Genomic DNA, 20,076 nt, shown 5'->3' on the forward strand with positions numbered 1-20,076 from the left:
TTCCTGCCTTTCTGTGGGGTCCGATGTTTTTGTGCCTTTTGTTGCCGGTCTGTCCCGCCCTACCAGATGGACGGCGCCATTTTGTGTTCCTCTTACAGCTTCCAAATTTCTAACAGCACTCTCCACACTCTGCATGGCTGTGGCTAATTCTAATGCCTTATTGAAATCTAGATTAGCTTCAGCTAGCAAAAGTCTTTGAATAGTATCACCTCCAATCCCGTATATCAGTCGGTTTCTCAACATATTGCTAACGGATGTTCTGAATTTGCAATGTTCACTTAATACCTTTAAAATGGCCACATAGTCAGCTACTGTCTCCCCTGGAAGCCTGTTCCTTGAATTGAACTTGAAGCGCTGCATAGTAGCTCAGGGCTTTGGTCTCAGGAGGCAGTCATGGACTTATCAAATCCCTCCCTTGCACATTCACCTGGACATCCCCCACTCAAGACCCCTTCCCCCCTTGGAACTCCCCACCGCCCAACCTGCTTAATCCGCTCCCCCCGCACCAGACTCCACCCACCCGCTTATTCCTTCTCCCTCCTTCAGACACCTTTACTTCTTCCGCCATCCTTACTCCTTCCCCCCTCCCGACTCCTCCAGCCTCACTTCTTCTTCCAGCCGACCCCTTCCTCCACCCTTACTCCCTCCTCACTCCGCATTCCTTCCTCCCCTGGACTCCCTCCCCTCTCTGCACTCCTCCTTTCCCCCTCCGAACACCCTCCCTTACACCTTCCACCCCCTTGCACCTACTTCCCCTGTTACCCTCTTCCCCCCAGCTACCCCCTCCTCCATTGTACTCCCTTTCCCCTCCCAACATCCCTCCGCAACACCTTCATTCCCCCCCCCAACCTCTCCCTCCAACAGCTTCATTCCCCCCTCCCAACCTCACCCACCCCTGACACTTTTGTTATCCCCCTCCCAACCTCACCCACCCCTGACACTTTTGTTCTCCCCTCCCAACCTCACCCACCCCTGACACCTTCGTTCCCCCCTTCCCAACCTCAGAACCACCCCCCCCCCCCCCCCCCCCCCCCCGCAGCCAACACCTCTTCCTCTTGCAGTCAATCCTAGACCTTCCTCTCCCAAACACAGCTGGACCTTCCTCTCCACCCCCTCAACCATTATTCGTTGTGAGCAGACCCTGAACAGTTCCTTTCCAACTTCCGTGCGCTGCTTCGTAGCAGAGCCATGTCCATGAAAATCCACCCAGCATGCCATCCAGTGTGCTGCTGGTGCCAGGCTCCAGCATCTTCTGCTCCTCGGATGTCCGAGATGTGAGCAAGGCCCTGGCGGGTAAGTCCTGACTTCTGCATGTCACACTTGGCAAGACGTATTCTGCACCAGCGTGCAATCGTGCCAATGAGGGAGGATGATCCAATGGGGGGGGTTGTGGGGGGGATGATTTTGGCGGGCTGGCCTTATAATGATATGCAGATGTGTTTCAATGAGGTTCCTGACATCCGACAGTGGGAAACGCGGCCCGCCATCGACAGGCTGAGCGGATGATCACAAACTGGTTTCACGACATTGTGAAACTGATTTCTAGCCTTCGCTCACACCGCTGAGCCTGCCCGACACCAGCCCTTTGTTTCAGTTAATGTTTCAAATACATATAGCCTTGCTGGACTTAGTCCTATGGAGAACCTCGGGAGGGAACTGGGCATCAATTTGAAGTCACCATCTGAAATCTACCTAATCCCAGTTAGACTCGAGTTTCAGTCATAATGCCATGGATTAACTTGCAAGATAATTAATTTGTAAGAAATATCTTTAAAATTGCACACATGAAAGCCATTCCTGTGCCTGCTTTGACAATACTCCAATGAACGGTGACTGCTTCATACATAATGACCATGTTAACTTCCAGCAGTCAATGTTAAATATTGGAGCTGTTGGAAGCTCTGTAGTGCAAACAGAATCGCCTTCAGTGACAGGGAGTGCACCAACAGACACCACCAGCATCAAAGGGGAGTCACATCTGAGAATTGGCCATAACCTTCTCACATTTTCTTTACGAGTGATGCAGTAATGTCAGGACAGTAATCCAAAAACTTAGTTTGAATAATAACTCACTCTCATGAGTTATCATCCAAACCGTGTATCAATGTTCTACACCACTTGTCTGAGGATACAGTACAGATTATTCAGTGTGCGCACCTTTATGTTATTCGGTTCCCTAGCACTTTGTGTTTTAATTTGTTGATTGACACTGGAATCATTCCTACCCTACCTCGTCCTCAGGACAATTTCAGTCAAAATGCTGTAGTCACAGTAGATTTTAATAATTTGGCATAAATTTATACCTCAGTGACTCATTGACATTGTAAATTATATATGCTTTAAAAATCGCGAACTGGTTATTAACTGAAGAGGGCAAATGCTTCAATTTAACCATCTCCTGCTATTACCTCAATGATGAAATGCGTTTATATAGTCTCCCATTATTTAAAAAACCAAATGCCAGAGAGCTAGAAATAGAAATCAGCCAGAAAACCTTTTAGAAATTCTAGTTAAATAGTAACAGACTTAATACTACTAGTAAACTAACATTCTGAGGCATTTTGTTTGATTCAAAAATAAGACAATTTAAACACTGCAGTGGATTATTTCAGATTGGGTCTATCAGTCGATGGATTGATGTATCAAAAGCCATTGCTGCCCTAGATTCTCTCAAAGGCCTGTAAGTAATATTATGTGTTACAACTGGGTTGGGAGAAGTGCAGCCTGTCTCTAGTTCCACTACTCCTTGGGTCACAACGTATATTTAAACAATTTCTCCAGCTAGCTATATGGCCAAATGTGTGCTTTACCTACAAATCTCAGGATAACCACTCAATGCTCAGATTTCTTCAATAAACACCAAATATATTAGTTTATTATAAAACTAGGCTTGTTGGTAGAAGGATATGAAAATGTAATAATTACTTTCTCTAAATACACCAATTCACACACACACACACACACATATTGAGGGGAGGCAATGGCGTGGTGGTATTGTCGCTAGACCCGGGTTTGAATCCCACCACAGTAGATGCTGGAATTTGAATTCAATAAAAATCTGGAATTAAAAAGTCTAATGATGTTGTAAAAACCCATCTGGTTCACTAATGCCCTTTAGGGAAGGAAATCTGCTCTCCTTATCGCCTACATGTGATTCCAGACCCCACAACAATGTGGTTGACTCTTAAATGCCCTCTGAACAAGGGCAATTAGGGAATGGCAATAAATGCTGGCCTAGCCAGTGATGTCCACATCCCAAGAATGAAAAAAAAACACACCAATAAAAATTGAGGAATTCTGTTAAAAGTGGAATTAAAATGATGGAGTCCTTGAAATGGTTATATGGTTGGTCTCAGCACTGGAACAATGGATGACTCTTGCACTACTTTTCAGGTGGTCTTTACGGCCAGTCAATTTCAGAATGTAGAGCAACTTCCATTCACTTTTTGCTTTTGACAGGGTCTGTAGCTTCTGGAGCGGTTGTCTTCTTTACCCAAGCTGTTGATCCTTCTTGTTTTCTCTCAAATCCTACCAGCTTTTAAAAACAGCTTTCCAGACATGGCTTTTATTTCAAAGCCATAAACCACCATGTGACCCTTTTGTAAACACTGCAGTCCAAAAGGTTTCCAATTTTTTTTTAAAAAACTGCTTAATTACTTTTTCTTGTAAAATGCTGTCTTTTCCAGAAACAGCAGCAAACAGAGGCCTTGCAATAACCCTTCAAGGGACAGTGTCTTTTAAAAAAACATAAATTCTTCCAGAATGTTCTTGGTCCTTGAAGATGAACCATCTTCTGTGATTAAAGTGTTTGTGACATGGAACACTCCAAGTTGGAGACTCATAATTGGTCAGTTCCTTTCGTTTGACGTATTAATATTAATCTCATCCAAAGATCCCAGGTTGCCAGCAGTTTCCCATTCGCTGAGAGCTCCTGTAATTTTAGGAAGCTACACCAGATGGCAGCAGATGTGCTGCAGGACTACAGTCTCATTGCTCTGATTCCATTATATGTTCCCAACATTAATTCGTACTGACAACCTAACGCCTGCTGCAGCATTAGAGCTGACTAAAGATGTGGAGCACGGTAGAACACACTGAGCCTTCAGTGTGAATGTGAAGGAACAACAACCATCACAAAAGCTTAATGAGCTCTCTCTCTCTGATGTAATTATTTTAAGCTGGATCATCACAGTTGCAGTAATTTGTGTGGAGCCTAACAATATTTAAAGGTGACACAATCCCTTTTGTAAACAAAATGATCCAACCCGCGTGAGTGGCCCCATTGGTCAAAATGCAGGTTGGAAACTGGTAAGTGAGAATTTACTTCCGACAGCAGTCAGAGATTTCAAAATTCGGATATTTTCAGAGATGAAGCTTTGTTCGTCAAGCCCCCTGATCTATACAAAGGCCCCTCAAGATGACCTTACAGCATCATCACATTCCTCAGTTCCTCACAACTTGGCCATTTGGTACCATGGCAAAATAAAGAGAGCAAGGTTGCCATTAAAAGAAATAGAGGGTTACGATAGTAGGCTTAGGAGAGGAAAGATGGGAGGAGGCTTGAGTAGAGCATAAAAGCCAGCATGGACTGGTTGGACTGATGGCCTGTTTCTGTGCTGTATATCCCTCCTAATTCTACGTAATAACTGACTTAGATAGAGAGAAAGTGATATTGGAACAAAATAAAAACAGAAATGTTGGCAATACCCAGAAGGCCTGGCAGCATCTGTATAGAGAGAAACAGGATTGAAGTTTCAGGTCTGTGACATGTCATCAGAACCAATTAAAAGTGCTATTGGCTTTGTGAAAATGCTATTGGTTTTATTCACCTCCACCAGGTCATGGGTAACAACAATTTATTCATCTACAACACCTTTAACGTGAAAAAAAAAACATCTTGAGGCATGTACCAAAGCAAAATCAGATTAAAGAGGTTGTCGTGCCAAAGAAGGAGATAATTAAGAGAAAGCTAATTCAACGAGATAAGTTTTAAGCAGGGTTTTAAAAGAGGAGATGAAGGATAACGACGTGAAACTGGCTGTAATGGTGCAGTTTGGCTGTCACCAAAGTTTATGTCAGATATCTCAATCAGAAAGGTGTGAGTGTGTGTGTGTGTGTGTTTGGTTTTATGATAATTAAGACATGCTTATTTATTGACTTTATAAGGAGGGTGAAACTGTCTAACTTTTTAATTGTTGAATTTAAAATTGCATTGTAGGTGACTTTAAACCTTTTTTCAAAATCCATCCCTTTCAGCCCTGAAGGAAGGAATATTCACTGATGGCAAGGAGGAGCTCTTGTCCCTATATTCCTTCATGAGGAAACACACTGTCTGCCAGGTGCCAATGACTGGGGTAAAGAGTTCCTGGATTCTCATTTCCTCACTCTAAGTAAATCTCTGGGCACCTTTTATTGTTCGTTTTTCGGATGCAGTTCAGGAAATGTTTGCACCTATAAAGGATCTTTGCCGAGCTAACAGTATTGACGAGTGTGTTCTGTTTTTTCAGGAACGCATTGTTTCTCCAGAGACGGACAGCGGGTTTGTGGGGTCCGAAAGCAGCAGGCTCACCCCAGCAATTCAGACTCCAGAGCACCAATCCACTCAGAGCAGGTACCAAAGCAAATGCTTCAATTGCTGTGCAGAATGAAATGTTGTAGACAAAAATATGGACTTTTTCTCATGTCCTGTGTAGATGTTAAACTGCCCTGGGACTGCTCTCTTTGACCCGTATGTTATATATGAATATATTTTATAATATGTTGATTTAATATAAATACTAAATATTGGGACGACTGAAGTCATTGTTTTTGGTCACCACCACAAACTCCATTTCCTAGCCACCAACTCCATCACTCTCTCTGCTAACTGCCTGAGGCTGAATCAGATTGCTCACAGTCTTGATGTCATCTTTGACCCCAAGATAAGCTTCCAAACACATATTGGCACCATCACAAGACTGCTTATTTCCACCTCTGTAACATTGTTCAACTCCACCCCTGCCTCAACTCATCCACTGCTGAAACCCTTGTCCAAGCCTTTGTTACCTCCAGACTTGACTATCCTAATGCACTACTGGCTGGACTCCGACAATCTACCCTCTATTGCCAGGCAATGACCATCTCCAATATGAGAATCTGTCAGAGATTAATCACACCAAGGCACCATAAATACATAGAAACCCCATTTATTACTTGTGCACAAGGGAGAACAATACAGCGAGAGCTATTGTACTGTCTCAAAGCAGAATACACAAACACTTACTTAAAAGCATTTTACAACCACTCAGTAAATTTTGCACATCTCAATCTAATTATTTGCATAAATTAACTGACCAATCCATTTTTCAGTAAATTTCCATTCCCACCACAACAGACATTGTGGTTAGGCAAATGCTTATCACAGCTTTGATTACATTCAGCCTGAGAAAGAACAACACGGAATGTCTCAGGGCTCATCCTACAACAATGGTCAGACAAGATGGTATTGTTCTTCAAGGTTGCAGTATTTTTCTCTTAGGCCTAAGCATTTAATTCAATTTCTCCATTAACCCTTTTAGTACTAAGTGGGTTCCCTATTTGCCTAGGCCACCACACTTCCCCCCTTTTGTCCTACAAGGTCAATCCACCACCCTTAGCCAAGTTCTATGTATCCTAGCCACTGGGCTTCATCCTCAGGGGGGTCTTGATCCCTGAGGAGAGGGAGGGAATAGAGAGCTGGCTTGAATCAGCAAGGTAGGCACAGGGACCCAATGGCAGCTCACCCACCCGAGTGCTACCCTTGGTATAATTTCCCCTGACGCATAGACAGGCCTCTCCCTTAACAACCACAAAGGTGGGCTCCCGTCTCCAAATGGGCACTTGATGGATGCGGGCCCCTGTATTACCTAGGGGCCATGCGGCACCTGCAGGGAAAGGCAGAAAATGCATCTCTGAGGAGGAGGGGTTAACAGGAAAATGAGTACAAATCCAACATTTAGTCTGATTACCTTGCGAGGCTACGGCCTGCATTCGTTGAACCACAGAATTGGTAGTCCATGCCCCCGCAAGGACCACGCAGGACAGGTTCCAAATCAGAGTCAGCATTCTGACGGCTCAGTTAAAGTTCTTGCACAAGCATTTCCATCCGAGGTCAGCGTCCGCTTGACGTGCGATGCATGGATCCACAAGGGACGTCCTTCAACCTTCACGGCCGTATGGGTGGTGAGCAGGACTTGGAAAGGCCCCTCCCATCGAGGTTCCAAACAGTTCTTTCTCCTGAAGGTCTTTACCAGGACTAGGTCCCCGGGCTGGTACTGATGGCAATCTTCAATGGTGGGCTTTTTCTGAGCTTCTACTAGCTGTATATGCAAGCTTTTTAGAGAATTAGTGAACGCTATACAGTATGTAATCATTCCCTCATCCATAGCGTGGATGTCCATTTCCCTAGCAGACAAAGGTGGGGCCACTGGGAGGTGCATGGGACGTCCCATTACAACTTCATAAGGAGAGAGAGAGGTGGTACAGTTAGGGTGAGAGCGCATAGTCATGAGCGCCAAGGGTAGAGCTTCAGGCCATTTCAAACCGGTTTCTTTACATAATTTAGCTAGTTTGTTTTTCAGAATACCATTTTGTCTTTCCACCGCCCCAGCAGACTGGGGGTGGTATGGGCAGGAAAGGTGATGGTTGCATTGTAAGGCCCTCAACAGTTCCTTTATCACTTTAGCAGTAAAATGAGGCCCATTATCACTCGATAAAATCTCTGGTATCCCAAATCTGGGTATGTATTCACACAACAACAATTTTACAACAATAACAGCATCATTCCGTCGGCTGGGATACACCTCCATCCATCGCGAGAACAAAAATACTAGAACTAAAACATAATTATATCCCATACATTTAGGCATTTGTATAAAGTCCATTTGTAGGTGTACAAACGGGCCCCATGGCTGGGGTCCCGTACCAGCAGTCACTGTGGGCGTCTTGCCTGGGTTATATCGTTGACAAAACAGACATTGTGAAGCTATTTTAGCTGCCATGGCGAAAAACCCAGTTGCAACCCACATCTGCTGTGCCATTCAGTTCATCCCCCCTTTGCCCCAATATTTTCTACTCTATATAATGTCCTGCTGGGTGTTGACACAGGTATGACAGGTATTACTAATACAATGCCTATTAGCATATTACTATTCACTATACATTCAACATTCATTCTATATACACGTGTTAAACCTCTGAGCTGGCAACCAGTCAAGTCATGATTCTTGTGTCGTGAGAGATTCAATAAATGCTCATTAGTTACCTGTAAAGGAACTACCCCTTCATTAATCTGTCTTAAATTTTCTCGGGCTTGTTCCAGTGCCCAAGATCTATAGGTGCTGCATACATCATTTCTGCTCGCTTCGTCTGAAATATCTTTCCTTATTTCAATTAATTTATTGATACTTCCGAGCACGGTAGCCAGGCTTTGGATTAACCAATGATGTCCCCATATTGAATGTCGTAGCAGCATCATTTATCAGGCTGCGCTTAACGTGGTTCCCTCCCAAGCCTGATCGCATCTCGCCATTGAACTGAACTGCTTCAGTCATCAATTGGCGCGTCAGAGCCGTATAGAGTGCTTGGGTATGGGTTGAGCACCACTGGATACATTCAAGACGACGGGTACCAGCTCATGGTGTACATTATCATACAAAACTTCTGATTAACCAGTACCAAACCATTCGCTGGTCCTGGATGCATAGTCGGACAAGATGGGTCAGTTGGTGTGGTTTGAGGGTCTTCAACTATCTCTACTCGGACTGTGGAAGTAGATGTGGAAGGTGGCTGTAGTGGCGGACCTCCCATGCCCGATCTGAAGCAAACCCTTACTACAATTTGAAAGCACTTGTTCTCCGACTGTTACATTTATCATTCCCCATTGCGTGTTGCATTATGCACTGTCTGTGCTGTACCAAAGTTCCTCCTACGGTGCGGGATGAGCAGTGATGATCCCCGACCTTGTTGCCAGTATTGATACGCCCACGACCAGGATCGTAGATCTGTGGAGACATTAACATCGACTCTCGTTCTCATATCTACAAGTGCGCATGTATCACCTGTCATAATTACCTCGTATGGTCCATGCCTGTTCGCTCCGAGCTCACCCTGACCATCACCTTATTCCCCACTTGGGGGGGTCCGTTGTTGTTCATGGATTTGCCTGTTTCCATATCCTTAATCATCTGTCAGTCTCTAACTTCCTCTCTCAACTCATGTAATTGCCTACTTAATTCCCTTACATTGTCCTGTATTTTTTCCTACACCTCCTACTATAATGCCTTCAGGCAATTGCATGGCCCTTCCTGTTATCATTTCAAATGGGGTGAACCTGGCGGTCCTGCTTGGGGTAGCCCACGGCGCATTAAAAATATTGGCCTGTTCCCTGTCTCTTGATTGATGTTTTTTTTTAGTTCATCAAGTTCAGTTCATCCTTTCCACCATCCCTGAGCTCTGTGGCTGGTAGGGAGTATGGAATTTTAGTTTAAATTTAAATTTATACATTTCTTTAATGACTCTTCCTTTGAAATGAGTTCCCTGATCTGAATCCATCTGGGTAGGCACCCCCACTCCTTGCCCTTCAATTGCCTCAACTACAGACAATGGATAATTTTACCTCTAAGGTTTTTTTTTCCTGACCACGATCATCTTGATTCTCTTGAAGTCAGTTTCTCTATTGCTTTGATTGTTTAAAATGTTTCCTTATTCTTTAGGCAGTTCCAATGCCTCAGTTGATGGCCAGATTATCAAATTCATTTCCCTTAAAACAGTTTGTACATTATGTCCTCTTTGCCTAACTCATTCTCCTACTTGCCTCATACCATTTTACACATGCAACAGCTACCATCTTATCTTGTTCAGGTTGCCTGGAGAGACTTTAAAATGAATAAAATATTCTCATAACAGTTTTAAAAACAGAAATCAGGTATTGACATGTTTTGCTTCCTTTTCTTCTTCTCAAACATTTTATTGTCTCAAAAGTAACCCACTAAATTGTGTCTGACCCTTTTCTTTTAGAATTATCCCAGATTCATTAACTCAGCCAAAAATTGTATTTCTGCCAAACTTTGTCAAGGTCTTGAGTTTAGCTTCATATTTTGGGAACAAGCTTTACAAATACAAAAGCTTGCAGCATTTGAATTAGTGCCAATTGTTGTCAAAACTTTTAAAATGAAAATTCCCTTTTGCGAACTTTATCAAGAACCAAACCTCAAATTTTTAAACTTTGTAAGAACTGTAATTTACACTATTAAAATTAAAACAACCTCTTTTTCATGTGCAATGATTTGTATCCAAGTTATAATTTCCGTATGTTTATCGACACATTCTTTATCTTAGATAGCATCCTCGTTATTCAAAGTAACCTGTTAAATTACACTGCACTTTACATCTCAAGATTGTCCCAAATTCAAATTACAGTGCTGTTGGGATGCGGATTTCCTTTCATATCTAATTCATCTCTTCAAAAGAAACCCCTTTTCTCCATTGGAACCACTTAGACCGTATGTTTATGCCTTTTGGTTTTCCTAGAATCCCTTGAACTTCAGGCAATTTTTTCCTCAGAATTTTTAGAATACTAACTCGTATGAGTTAATGTAATTCGTATGTATTAATCCCAATCAGTTTGGAAGCTGATGATGAGGGTTATTCCTTACTAGTCTGCAAGGGGGTGGTACAAGGGTAAGCCCTGTTTTATCTTTACACTACCTTCAGATTACGATTTTTGCCAGAAACCTCAACTCAAACCTTATACTAAAAACTTTGGAATGTTTGAGTATACTTTTCCTTTAATCTAATATGGGGCTTTTGACTCGAAAGTGCTCAACTACACACACAAAAGACAATTCAGGGAAGAAAACACGTTAAAGCTCACATACAAATGCTTCATTGCACACAAACAAACACAAAGATAATGGTATGTATCGATAATCCTATAATATTGAACTTAACTCTAAACGAAGCTTCAAGTAGCAGTGGGGGGAATAAAGGGATCTTGAAGGCTCCACCTATAGGGACCTTCAAACTGACGAAAGCTCACATTTTCTCTGCCGCTGCTTGTGAGTTGCTCATTAACCCCCTAAGGATACCCCCTCTCTCTCTCTCTCTCTCTCTCTCGCTCTCTCTTCAGCACAAACAGCTCTTGTAACTTAGATCAATTCATTTTTTTTAAGTTACAGAAAATTCAGTAGCGGACTATCTACCTCCCTTAAAACATATTATAAGCGCTCAATTCTGTGCCGATTAAAAGTTCCATCTGGTGGCAAGCTCTCTCTTTTACCTTGAGTCCATTTAACCCATTCAGAAACATATTGGACAATTTCAGGACTGTAATGGACATACATATAAGCATTTGGGGTTCCCTTCAAAGGGGGAACCTGGGGTTTCTTTGATGCCATATTTCCCATTTTTATTTAATAATAAACACAAAAAAATGGCCAGTCTTTGGCAGGTCCCCGACCCCCAGTCTACTACTACAAGGAACCTTCACCATCAGTCCACTCACACGCTCCAGGGGTCCCGAACCCCGAGCTGCAATCAAACACACACTCAGCGTTCCAACTCCAAAGGGCTACCGACCCTGAGCACACACACACACTGTTCCAATCCATGGACTCGAACCCCGAGTACACTAAATCTACTTCCAACTCCAGATACTCGAACACCGAGTACACTAAATCTACTTCCAACTCCAGGGACTCAAGCCCCGAGTGCACTAAATCTGCTTCCAACTCCAGGGACTCGAACCCCAAGTACACTAAATCTACTTTCAACTCCAGGGACTCAAGCCCCGAGTACACTAAATCTAGGCTCCAGGGGCTCCAATCCCACCCTGAGCACACACTAAATCTAAGCTCCAGGGGCTCCAACCCCACCCTGAGCTTACTGGCCAGACTAATCTCCTTAATACTTAAATAGATGACTTACCCTGAGAGTCAGCCACAGGCAGGTGAAGGCAGATCGCAGGTCAACGAACCCAGAAGCCCAAATGGGGCTGCTGCGGACTGAGGAGTCCTTGAACTGCAAGGTCCTAACGCTGGCGCTCCGTGACTCAGCCCCAGGGGTTAGTCATCTCGGTGGAACCTCCAAGAAACTGTCGGAGATTAATCACACCGAGGCATCATTAATACATAGAAACCCCATTTATTACTTGTGCACAAGGGAGAACAATACAGCGAGAGCTATTGTACTGTCTCAAAGCAGAATACACAAACACTTGCTTAAAAGTATTTTACAACCAATCAGTAAATTTTGCACATCTCAATCCGCTTATTTGCATATGTTAACTGACCAATCCATTTTTTAGTAAATTTCCATTCCCACCACAACAGACATTGTGGTTATGCAAATGCTTATCACAGCTTTGATTACATTCGGCCTGAGAAAGAACAACATGGTATGTCTCAGGGCTCATCCTACAACAATGGTCAGACAAAATGATATTGTTCTTCAAGGTTGCAGTATTTTTCTCTTAGGCCTAAGCATTTAATTCAATTTCTCCATTAACCCTTTTAGTACTAAGTGGGTTCCCTATTTGCCTAGGCCACCACAAATCTAACCATCTCCCTTTCACTTTCAATGGCATTACCATCGCTGAATCCCCCACTATCAACATCTTGGGAGTTACCATTGACTAAACTGGACAGCCATATAAATATGGTGGCTATAAGAGCCGGTCAAAGCCTGGGAATTCTGTGCCGAGTAACTCATCTCCTGGCTCCACAAAGTCTGTTCACCATTTACAAGGCACAAGTCGGGAGTGTGATGGAATACTCCCCACTTGCCTGGATGAGTGCAGCTCCATCAATACTCAAGAAGTTCAACATCATCCAGGACAAAGCAGCCTGCTTGGTCGGCAGCAGTGTGTACAAGATGCATTACAGTGACTCGCCAAGCCCCTTCAACAGCACCTTCCTAACCCACGACCTCTACCACCTAGAAGGATAAGGGCAGCAGACCTCTGCGAACACCATCAAATGCAAGTTCCCCTACAAGCCATACAAGATCCTGACTTGGAAATATATTGCTGTTTCTTCACTACTGCTGGGTCAAAAACTTGGAACTCCCTTCCTAACAGCACAGTGAGTGCACCTACACCACATGGACTGCAGCGGTTCAAGAAGGCGGCTCACCACCACCTTCTCAGGGGCAACTGGGGAATAAATACTGGCCTTTCCAGTGAAACCCAACCCCATGAAAGAATAAAAATAACTTAAGGTCCCCTAAGCTGCCTCTGCCTTGAGCCCCATTCTCTCATCACCCCTGTGCTTGCTGACCTATACTGGCTCCTGGTTAAGCAATGCATCTATTTTAAAATTCTCATCCTTGTTTTCAAACTCATGAACTGATGAGCAAAATTTGAACTAGCCAATAGAAAGAGCTCTAAAGGACAAACAGGCCACAAAGTTCTGGCAATGAGCTCGCTCTCTAACCGAGGCAAAGGCAACCAGCTGAGACCCAGGGCTCAGGCTACGGACAATCAAATGTTTTGCGACTGGAGTCAGCGCTGAGAAAGCAAATCCAGCTTGGCTCTCAGCTTTACGGACTTAAGTTATGAAAGCCAGGCCCAGCTTGAACTCCTGAAAAAAAATGACGACTTGAAATAGGTGGAGGATTTGGATCCCTGAATGGAAGCACCCACTGCACAGAAAGGAACCTCTGTGTGCCGTGTAATCCGCCGACTCAATTTTCATAACAGAAATAAAACCACTCAAAGCACAGTGTTTTCTGCCAAGGGCCAATGTTCAGCTTGTGGGCAACATCTCTTCACAGATTAAATGAAAAAAGCTGATAAACTTTGCGGCTTATGCAAAGGATAAAGTACGGCGGGTGCTAGAAAATCTGAAATATGAACAGAAAGTGCCGGAAATACTCAGCAGGTCAAGCAGCATCTGTGGGGGAGAGGGAAAGAGAAAGATGGGGATGGGATTTTCCTTGGGGGGCTTCTGAACCTCTCTGTCAGGTTCAAATGTGGGTCACCATGTGGAAAACAGTCACTCAATGTGATTTTCCTCAGAGTGGCCAACTAACGGCCAGAGGGCTATAAATCCAGCCCAGAGATTTTTATATCTGGTTGAGTTTGGATGAAACTCATACTCCATTAATTAATCCTCAAAGTACTTGGAGCACCCAATCACAACAAAGCTGATAAAACCACAATTTGTCAAAAGAGCATCATTTTGACATCTACTTCCATTCCATCTACTTGACTGGTTGCGAGTTTCTTCTAGTATATTCCTTAAAGGTATACATCACATGTGCTCTGCTGTCCTTTGTATCATCCAGTTATACAATGTGATACAGGCTGGTTAGAGGGGAGATATTCCACAGAGCAACTATGGATGCCAACATCACATGAAAGAAGTAAAAAAAAAAATTGGAAGTGCTTGGTGCTGTTAGTTTGGCAATAGCAGCTCGTAACTCTTGTTCACTAGTGTCAGTGTGGTGATTCTGATAACTTTCCCTGTAGCACTGGATCTTTCTCACTAAGAATAATGAGATGTCACTGACCTTGTATCTTGTAATTCCCCAAATTCACTCAAATAAGCTGAGAGGACAACAGAACCTCTGCAAAGTAGTTAACTTTCAATCTTTACTTTCTACCGATCACAGACTTCAAAGCCAAAGGGAGACTTTACTAAAATCTCCTTGTCGGGATGATACACGTGCTAAACGAGCCTTGGGGTCTCCGGAGACTCATCAGAGAGGCATCGCTGAACATGAGCACCCTACGAGAGTAAGACAGAACAACATAATGAGGCGGGACAGTGTTGCGCAAGTAGATCCTTCCCGCATTAGCTCACCTCAGCACTGGACAGGCAGCGTAATGAGTGAGTCTGAACAGGAGACCTTTGTCAGTAAGTAGAACATTTTTTAGAATTTGTATCAAAGTGTGTTGATGTAGTACAGCCGGTCAGTGGGCTAGTGGGCTTCACCAAGTGGAGGGATGCAGCTTTTGACCCTTGTTTTGACACTCAGTCCAACCTCTATTTCATGCAGGCCTTCTGGATACTACTAAGCAAAGGTGAGATTCTTTCCCAGAGGAAGAAACAAAAGAGCCAGTAGACCTATTCTGCTTTTATAGGCCTTCTGATACCTGCTCCAAGAGCATCAGAAGTCTGGGCTATAAATTGCATGTCTGCTCTGTTTTGGGGAATTACTATACAATTTAGGGAATGGAAGAGTTGTAAGGAGGCAGAATAAAATGATTGGGTTTGGAATGGAAGCATCCAGTGCACTGTAGGGAACCTATGTTTGCCTTGTACTCCACCCATTCAATTTTCTTAACAGAAATAAAACCATCCAAAGCTCAATAAAATGAAGCAGAAGTAAGCGACTGTGCTGGCCAGCCATGAGAAATCAAGAATGTCTTCTACTTCTAAGTGTCCCAAAAATCTCAAATATCTCTTAATAAATATATATTTTCATGACTGGGGTGACACCATGGGCTATTGGCTTTTCAACACTGAAACCTGCATCCAAATCCAACCCAAATTCATGAAAATCTCTTGTTTTCACATCAGGACCATATCTCAGTCTCTATCTTTCTGTCTCCCCCATAAGTGCGCTAAGTGAAATAAAGTTAAGATGGTCTCACCCCAGTTGCATTCAGCGGGGTGTACACAATAGCGAATTGCCATTTCATATAACTTTATGATCTTGCCCTGAGACCCTAAAGGTGGATGACAAAGGAAATGAAAATGATACAATCTGGTGCACAAAGGGATCTTGCATTGATGTTTGTGTTAAAGTGCATTGGATGTTAGAATAGAAAGAAATTGAAATTACATTTTTCTCAAATAAATATAGTCAATATTACAATGGTCATTTTTAGTGTATTCTAAAGTTGTGCCTTTTGGGAAATGAAATGAACCTGAGAAGATCTGTCCTTACTTTATTTAAGGTCGCACTGAGTCAGAGCCTGATGTTCAAAACAGCCTCAGTGCCTATGCCAAGCAGAGGTATCGTCGCTCATCTCTAACCTCATCACCTTTAACTTTCCATCCTAAAGTCCGTTACAGTTCCAGTCCTTTGAGCATTCACTCATCCAGAGAGTGAGTATTGATAAGAATCTCATTGCATTTTGATATATATAAGTAGCACTTCTGTGGAACTAAAAAGAATCCCATCAGGAATTCATTAATGATTCGAAGTGGCACCAGAAGCAGGTTTGCCTTCCCATAAACTCTGGCCTAAAATGACTAACATTTAATTTGGCACTTGGATTGAATTTTCTATTTAACTAACTGATGCCTGTGTACCCTGTTGGACCAGCCAATTAATTAAAACGTATCAATCTCCCCACGTTAGTTTCTGAATTACAATGACTTTGTGAATGAATTGACCTGGTCCAAGTCAATTTGATATTTTCCTTGTGCCTCTAACCCATTTGTGTTGATACTGTGTTTGCAGTGAGGTGATCCAGGCTTTGCAAATGGAGGTCTCCCAACTTAAACAGCGTTTGGAGGAGTCATTGCATAAGCCCCAAGGCAATTCTGAAGAGAATCCGTCACCAGTGATGCCCAAACCTCGAAGCCATCTTGTTCACCAGCATTCACCAAGAAGGTCAGCAAGTTACACACCCTGGAGTTACTAATAGTGCTACAAAACACAGATGTTTTGTTTGTCATTGATTCCCATTACACCCATTTTCATGGAGTGGTAGAAATTGAGAAAAAAATTGCTGTGAGATGTTAAACCGAGGACCTATCTGCCCTCTGAAATGAACATCAAAGAATCCTTGGCACTATTTCAATATATTTCCAGTATATTTCTCCCACTATCCTGGGCACAATTTCGGAACCAAAACCACCAAAAACAGATGATCTCATTGCTGTATGTGGGACAGCGCTGTGCATAAATTGACTGCGACATTACACTTCAAAATACTTCATTGGTTACGAAGCACTTTGGAATGTCTTGAGGTTGCGCAAGATGCCATATAAATGCAAAATTTTTTTCCTATCTTTACTGCATTTCTCCAGTCAAATTGAGTCAGCTTTATTCAAACATGTTTGCTAGTCTTGAAAACTTGCTCCCAACCTTTTTCTTGCCATTAGTTTTCTCAGTATTATCATGGTAAGAAGCAAGTTATGTGACAGAGTCCACTGCACATTGTTGGTTTTAACAAGTCCTAGTGGAGATTTTGAGGTACTTTTGCAGCTTAATGGAAAATTCTGAACAATCATTCACTTATTTGAATTTTTTGTTATTGCTTTTGTTGAGGACAGGCTAAATCTGTTGTTTAAGTATGAGTTTGTGCCTGATTTTTGGAGATTTTTGCAAAGAAAACTTAAATTATTATTGCCTTTTCATAGAATCACAAAGTGGTTACAGCACAGAAGGAGGCCATTTAGCCCATCGGTATCTTTGCTGGCTCTCTGAAGGAGCAATTCACCTCGCACCACTCTCCTCCCTTCTGTTCCCCTGCACATTCTTCCTTTTTGGATAATAATAATAACCCAATTCCCTCTTAATGTTTCGATTGAACCTGCCTCCACCTCACTTTCAGGCAGTGCATTCCAGATCCTAACCACTCACTGCGTGAAAAAGTTTTTCCTCATGCTGCCATTGCTTCTTTTGCCAATTACCTTAAATCTGTGCTGTTTGGTTCTCAATCCTTACACCAATAGGAACAGTTTCTCTCTGTCTAATCTGTCCAGACCCCTCATGATTTTGAATACGTCCATCAGATCTCCTCTCAAACTTCTCTTCAAGGAAAACAGTTCCAACTTCTTTGATCTATCTACGTAACCGAAGTTCCTCATCTCTGGAACTGTTCTTGTGAATCTTTTCTGCTTTCTCTCCAATATCTTCTTCCTAAAGTGCCCAGAACTGGACGCAATATTACAGTTAAGGCCGAACCAATGTTTTATACATAACTTGCTTGCTTTTGTACTCTTTGCCCCTATTTATAGAGCTCCCACTCTCAGCCTCTTGCCAAAGTCTAAACAATAATGAACTTCAGCTCAATTCTAAAACAGATAATGACATTGGGATGTGTTTAAATGTGAACTGAACTAACTGAATCAAAAGACTCCAAGTGCTTATTGACAATGCAGCCTTCCTGCATCACTGATGAAATTGCAATGATTGTTGTAGCTGACCCTGCATTGACATTGTACAGTTTAGAGTTAGCAGTTAGAAGTCAGTGGTTTGTATTTATAGCTGGGCCTATTCATTAGGGATAGAAACCCCTTACTTTTATTATTATTGGCAATGCTGCTTTCAAATGGACACACCTCAAAAGACTCTGCAGTCGCTTTGGATTCAAGTTTCCTGTCCACTTTCTCCAGACCACATTTTTATGCTACGGACTGTCACATAATTTGAATAATGGACATGTTGCATCTCAACTACAAAGTAAATTACCTTCAGCTATCATTCTGATTTTTTTGAAGGAAACACACACAGGAGCATCTGGAAAAGATGGAGGGCCTGGTTTGGAACAAATCCTTAGCAAGTCGCAGTGGCTCAAATTTGGTCCCGCAACACAAATCGGAACTAGAAATAAGTAAGTGAGCACAAAGAATTTTTACAAGATAAATCAAATGTCCACTTCATCCTGATAAGATTCCTCATTAGCCAGATGCAAAGTTTTGGTGTTACAACTCTCACCACTTACACCACCCACATTCATCACGGGTCACCCGCCTATATTGGGCAGATGGCACTAACCATTTGCCAGTACCATAGCTGTCAAATGCAACACATTAAACATTAATAATCTTTTCCCACCACATTATCATACTTGCATTTAAATTTCTCGTGGATCACTGTAGTTTTGTCTGTTTTATATTCTGGCTCTCAACGAGTTTGATTATGTTAGATTTGGTGGTCATTCAGGTTATAAAGACTCATCAATCATTAGATGTAACAGGCTGTGTCACTCCTGATGTTGTAGAAGAACAAAATGATTGTAGTCAAACACAGGGCAGAGTGCTACTCCTATTGGGAAGAATCTCACCTTCTCTAAAGGGAAACATCTACCGTGGTGAAACTGTGCTCACCTCATTGGGGACTGTGAGCACAGCTTAAACAATTGGACATAGAGCTCTGCTGTCTGCAGGAGTGAGTGTGTGTGCCCCATACACAGGAAATATAAATATTAGGCTGGTGTAAACCTGAATTGCTGTCCTGGAGACCGGGATTAAGGTATATTAGCAGTAAATTCAGCATGGTTGTTAGTATGCTGATTTTCAGCACCAGATAGTGAGGAAACTCATCAGCAACTGACTTATGCCCACTTTTACTGCAAAATAAAATTTACTCAAATTTTTTATACCAATTCAGTGAGACATCTTCCAAAACTCTCAGGTGTTCATTCACATAGCCCCTTCCATGCAGACCAGAGAGTGTGCAGTTCCGTATTTACATCCATTCTGACTGAGCATGAATTCATGCCAAAAGTTTTGTTGCAGTCACAGTAAGCCTAAAGTATTTCTGGTGTTTTATGACAGCTTTATAGACAATTTGTGTTTTTTTAATTTCCCTTACTGAGACCGAGAGTGTATTTTCTGTATCCTTGAATGCATGTCAACAGCACCAGAATGAGTTACATTAACAATTAAAAGCTCCATGATTGGGGTGATTCTGTGAGGAGCTGGGGTATCTGAGGTAAATCCAACACTTTCCTTACTTCATTGATGCATGTATGCTTCCCAATTGCATTATTGGAGAGTGTTCAAGAAAAGGAAACCTGACTGGTTTTCATTTTCCCTTTATAGCCCAACAATGTCAGTTTCTGGAAGGATCAGGAACATTGTGATGTACATTTTGGTTAATGCCGTTCTTATCACAGTTCTGATGCAGAACGCGGAAGGGCTGTTCTCTACTAATGGATCTTTGGGCAGCTTTACTTGTTGCAAAAGTCTTAGATATTGGGCAGCATTTTAACTGGCGGGGTTGTGGAGAGGGTTCCGGCGTGGGTTAAATCCCCAAAACATGCTGACGTGTCAGAAACCCAATATGATCCAGGACATGTTGGGAGGCATGTGAGAAACCCCTTTGAAGGTGTCAGGTCCCTAAACATGCTAAGAGACAATTAATTGAGACTTTAAC

The 20,076-nt window shown here is 42.7% G+C and overlaps 1 protein-coding gene across 1 annotated transcript in view; it reads left to right on the top strand.

Moving 5' to 3' along the window:
• Positions 1 to 20,076, top strand: part of akna (AT-hook transcription factor) — a 201,691-nt gene that overhangs the window by 159,860 nt on the left and 21,755 nt on the right. The window contains exons 14-18 of the mRNA XM_078550276.1: positions 5,508 to 5,611; positions 14,629 to 14,873; positions 15,920 to 16,070; positions 16,429 to 16,581; positions 18,417 to 18,529. Coding sequence (XP_078406402.1) covers positions 5,508 to 5,611; positions 14,629 to 14,873; positions 15,920 to 16,070; positions 16,429 to 16,581; positions 18,417 to 18,529 — 766 coding nt within the window. The remainder of the gene's footprint in view (positions 1 to 5,507; positions 5,612 to 14,628; positions 14,874 to 15,919; positions 16,071 to 16,428; positions 16,582 to 18,416; positions 18,530 to 20,076) is intronic.

The sequence above is a fragment of the Cetorhinus maximus genome, chromosome 10, assembly GCF_964194155.1.
Source record: "Cetorhinus maximus chromosome 10, sCetMax3.hap1.1, whole genome shotgun sequence".
NCBI lineage: Eukaryota > Metazoa > Chordata > Chondrichthyes > Lamniformes > Cetorhinidae > Cetorhinus > Cetorhinus maximus.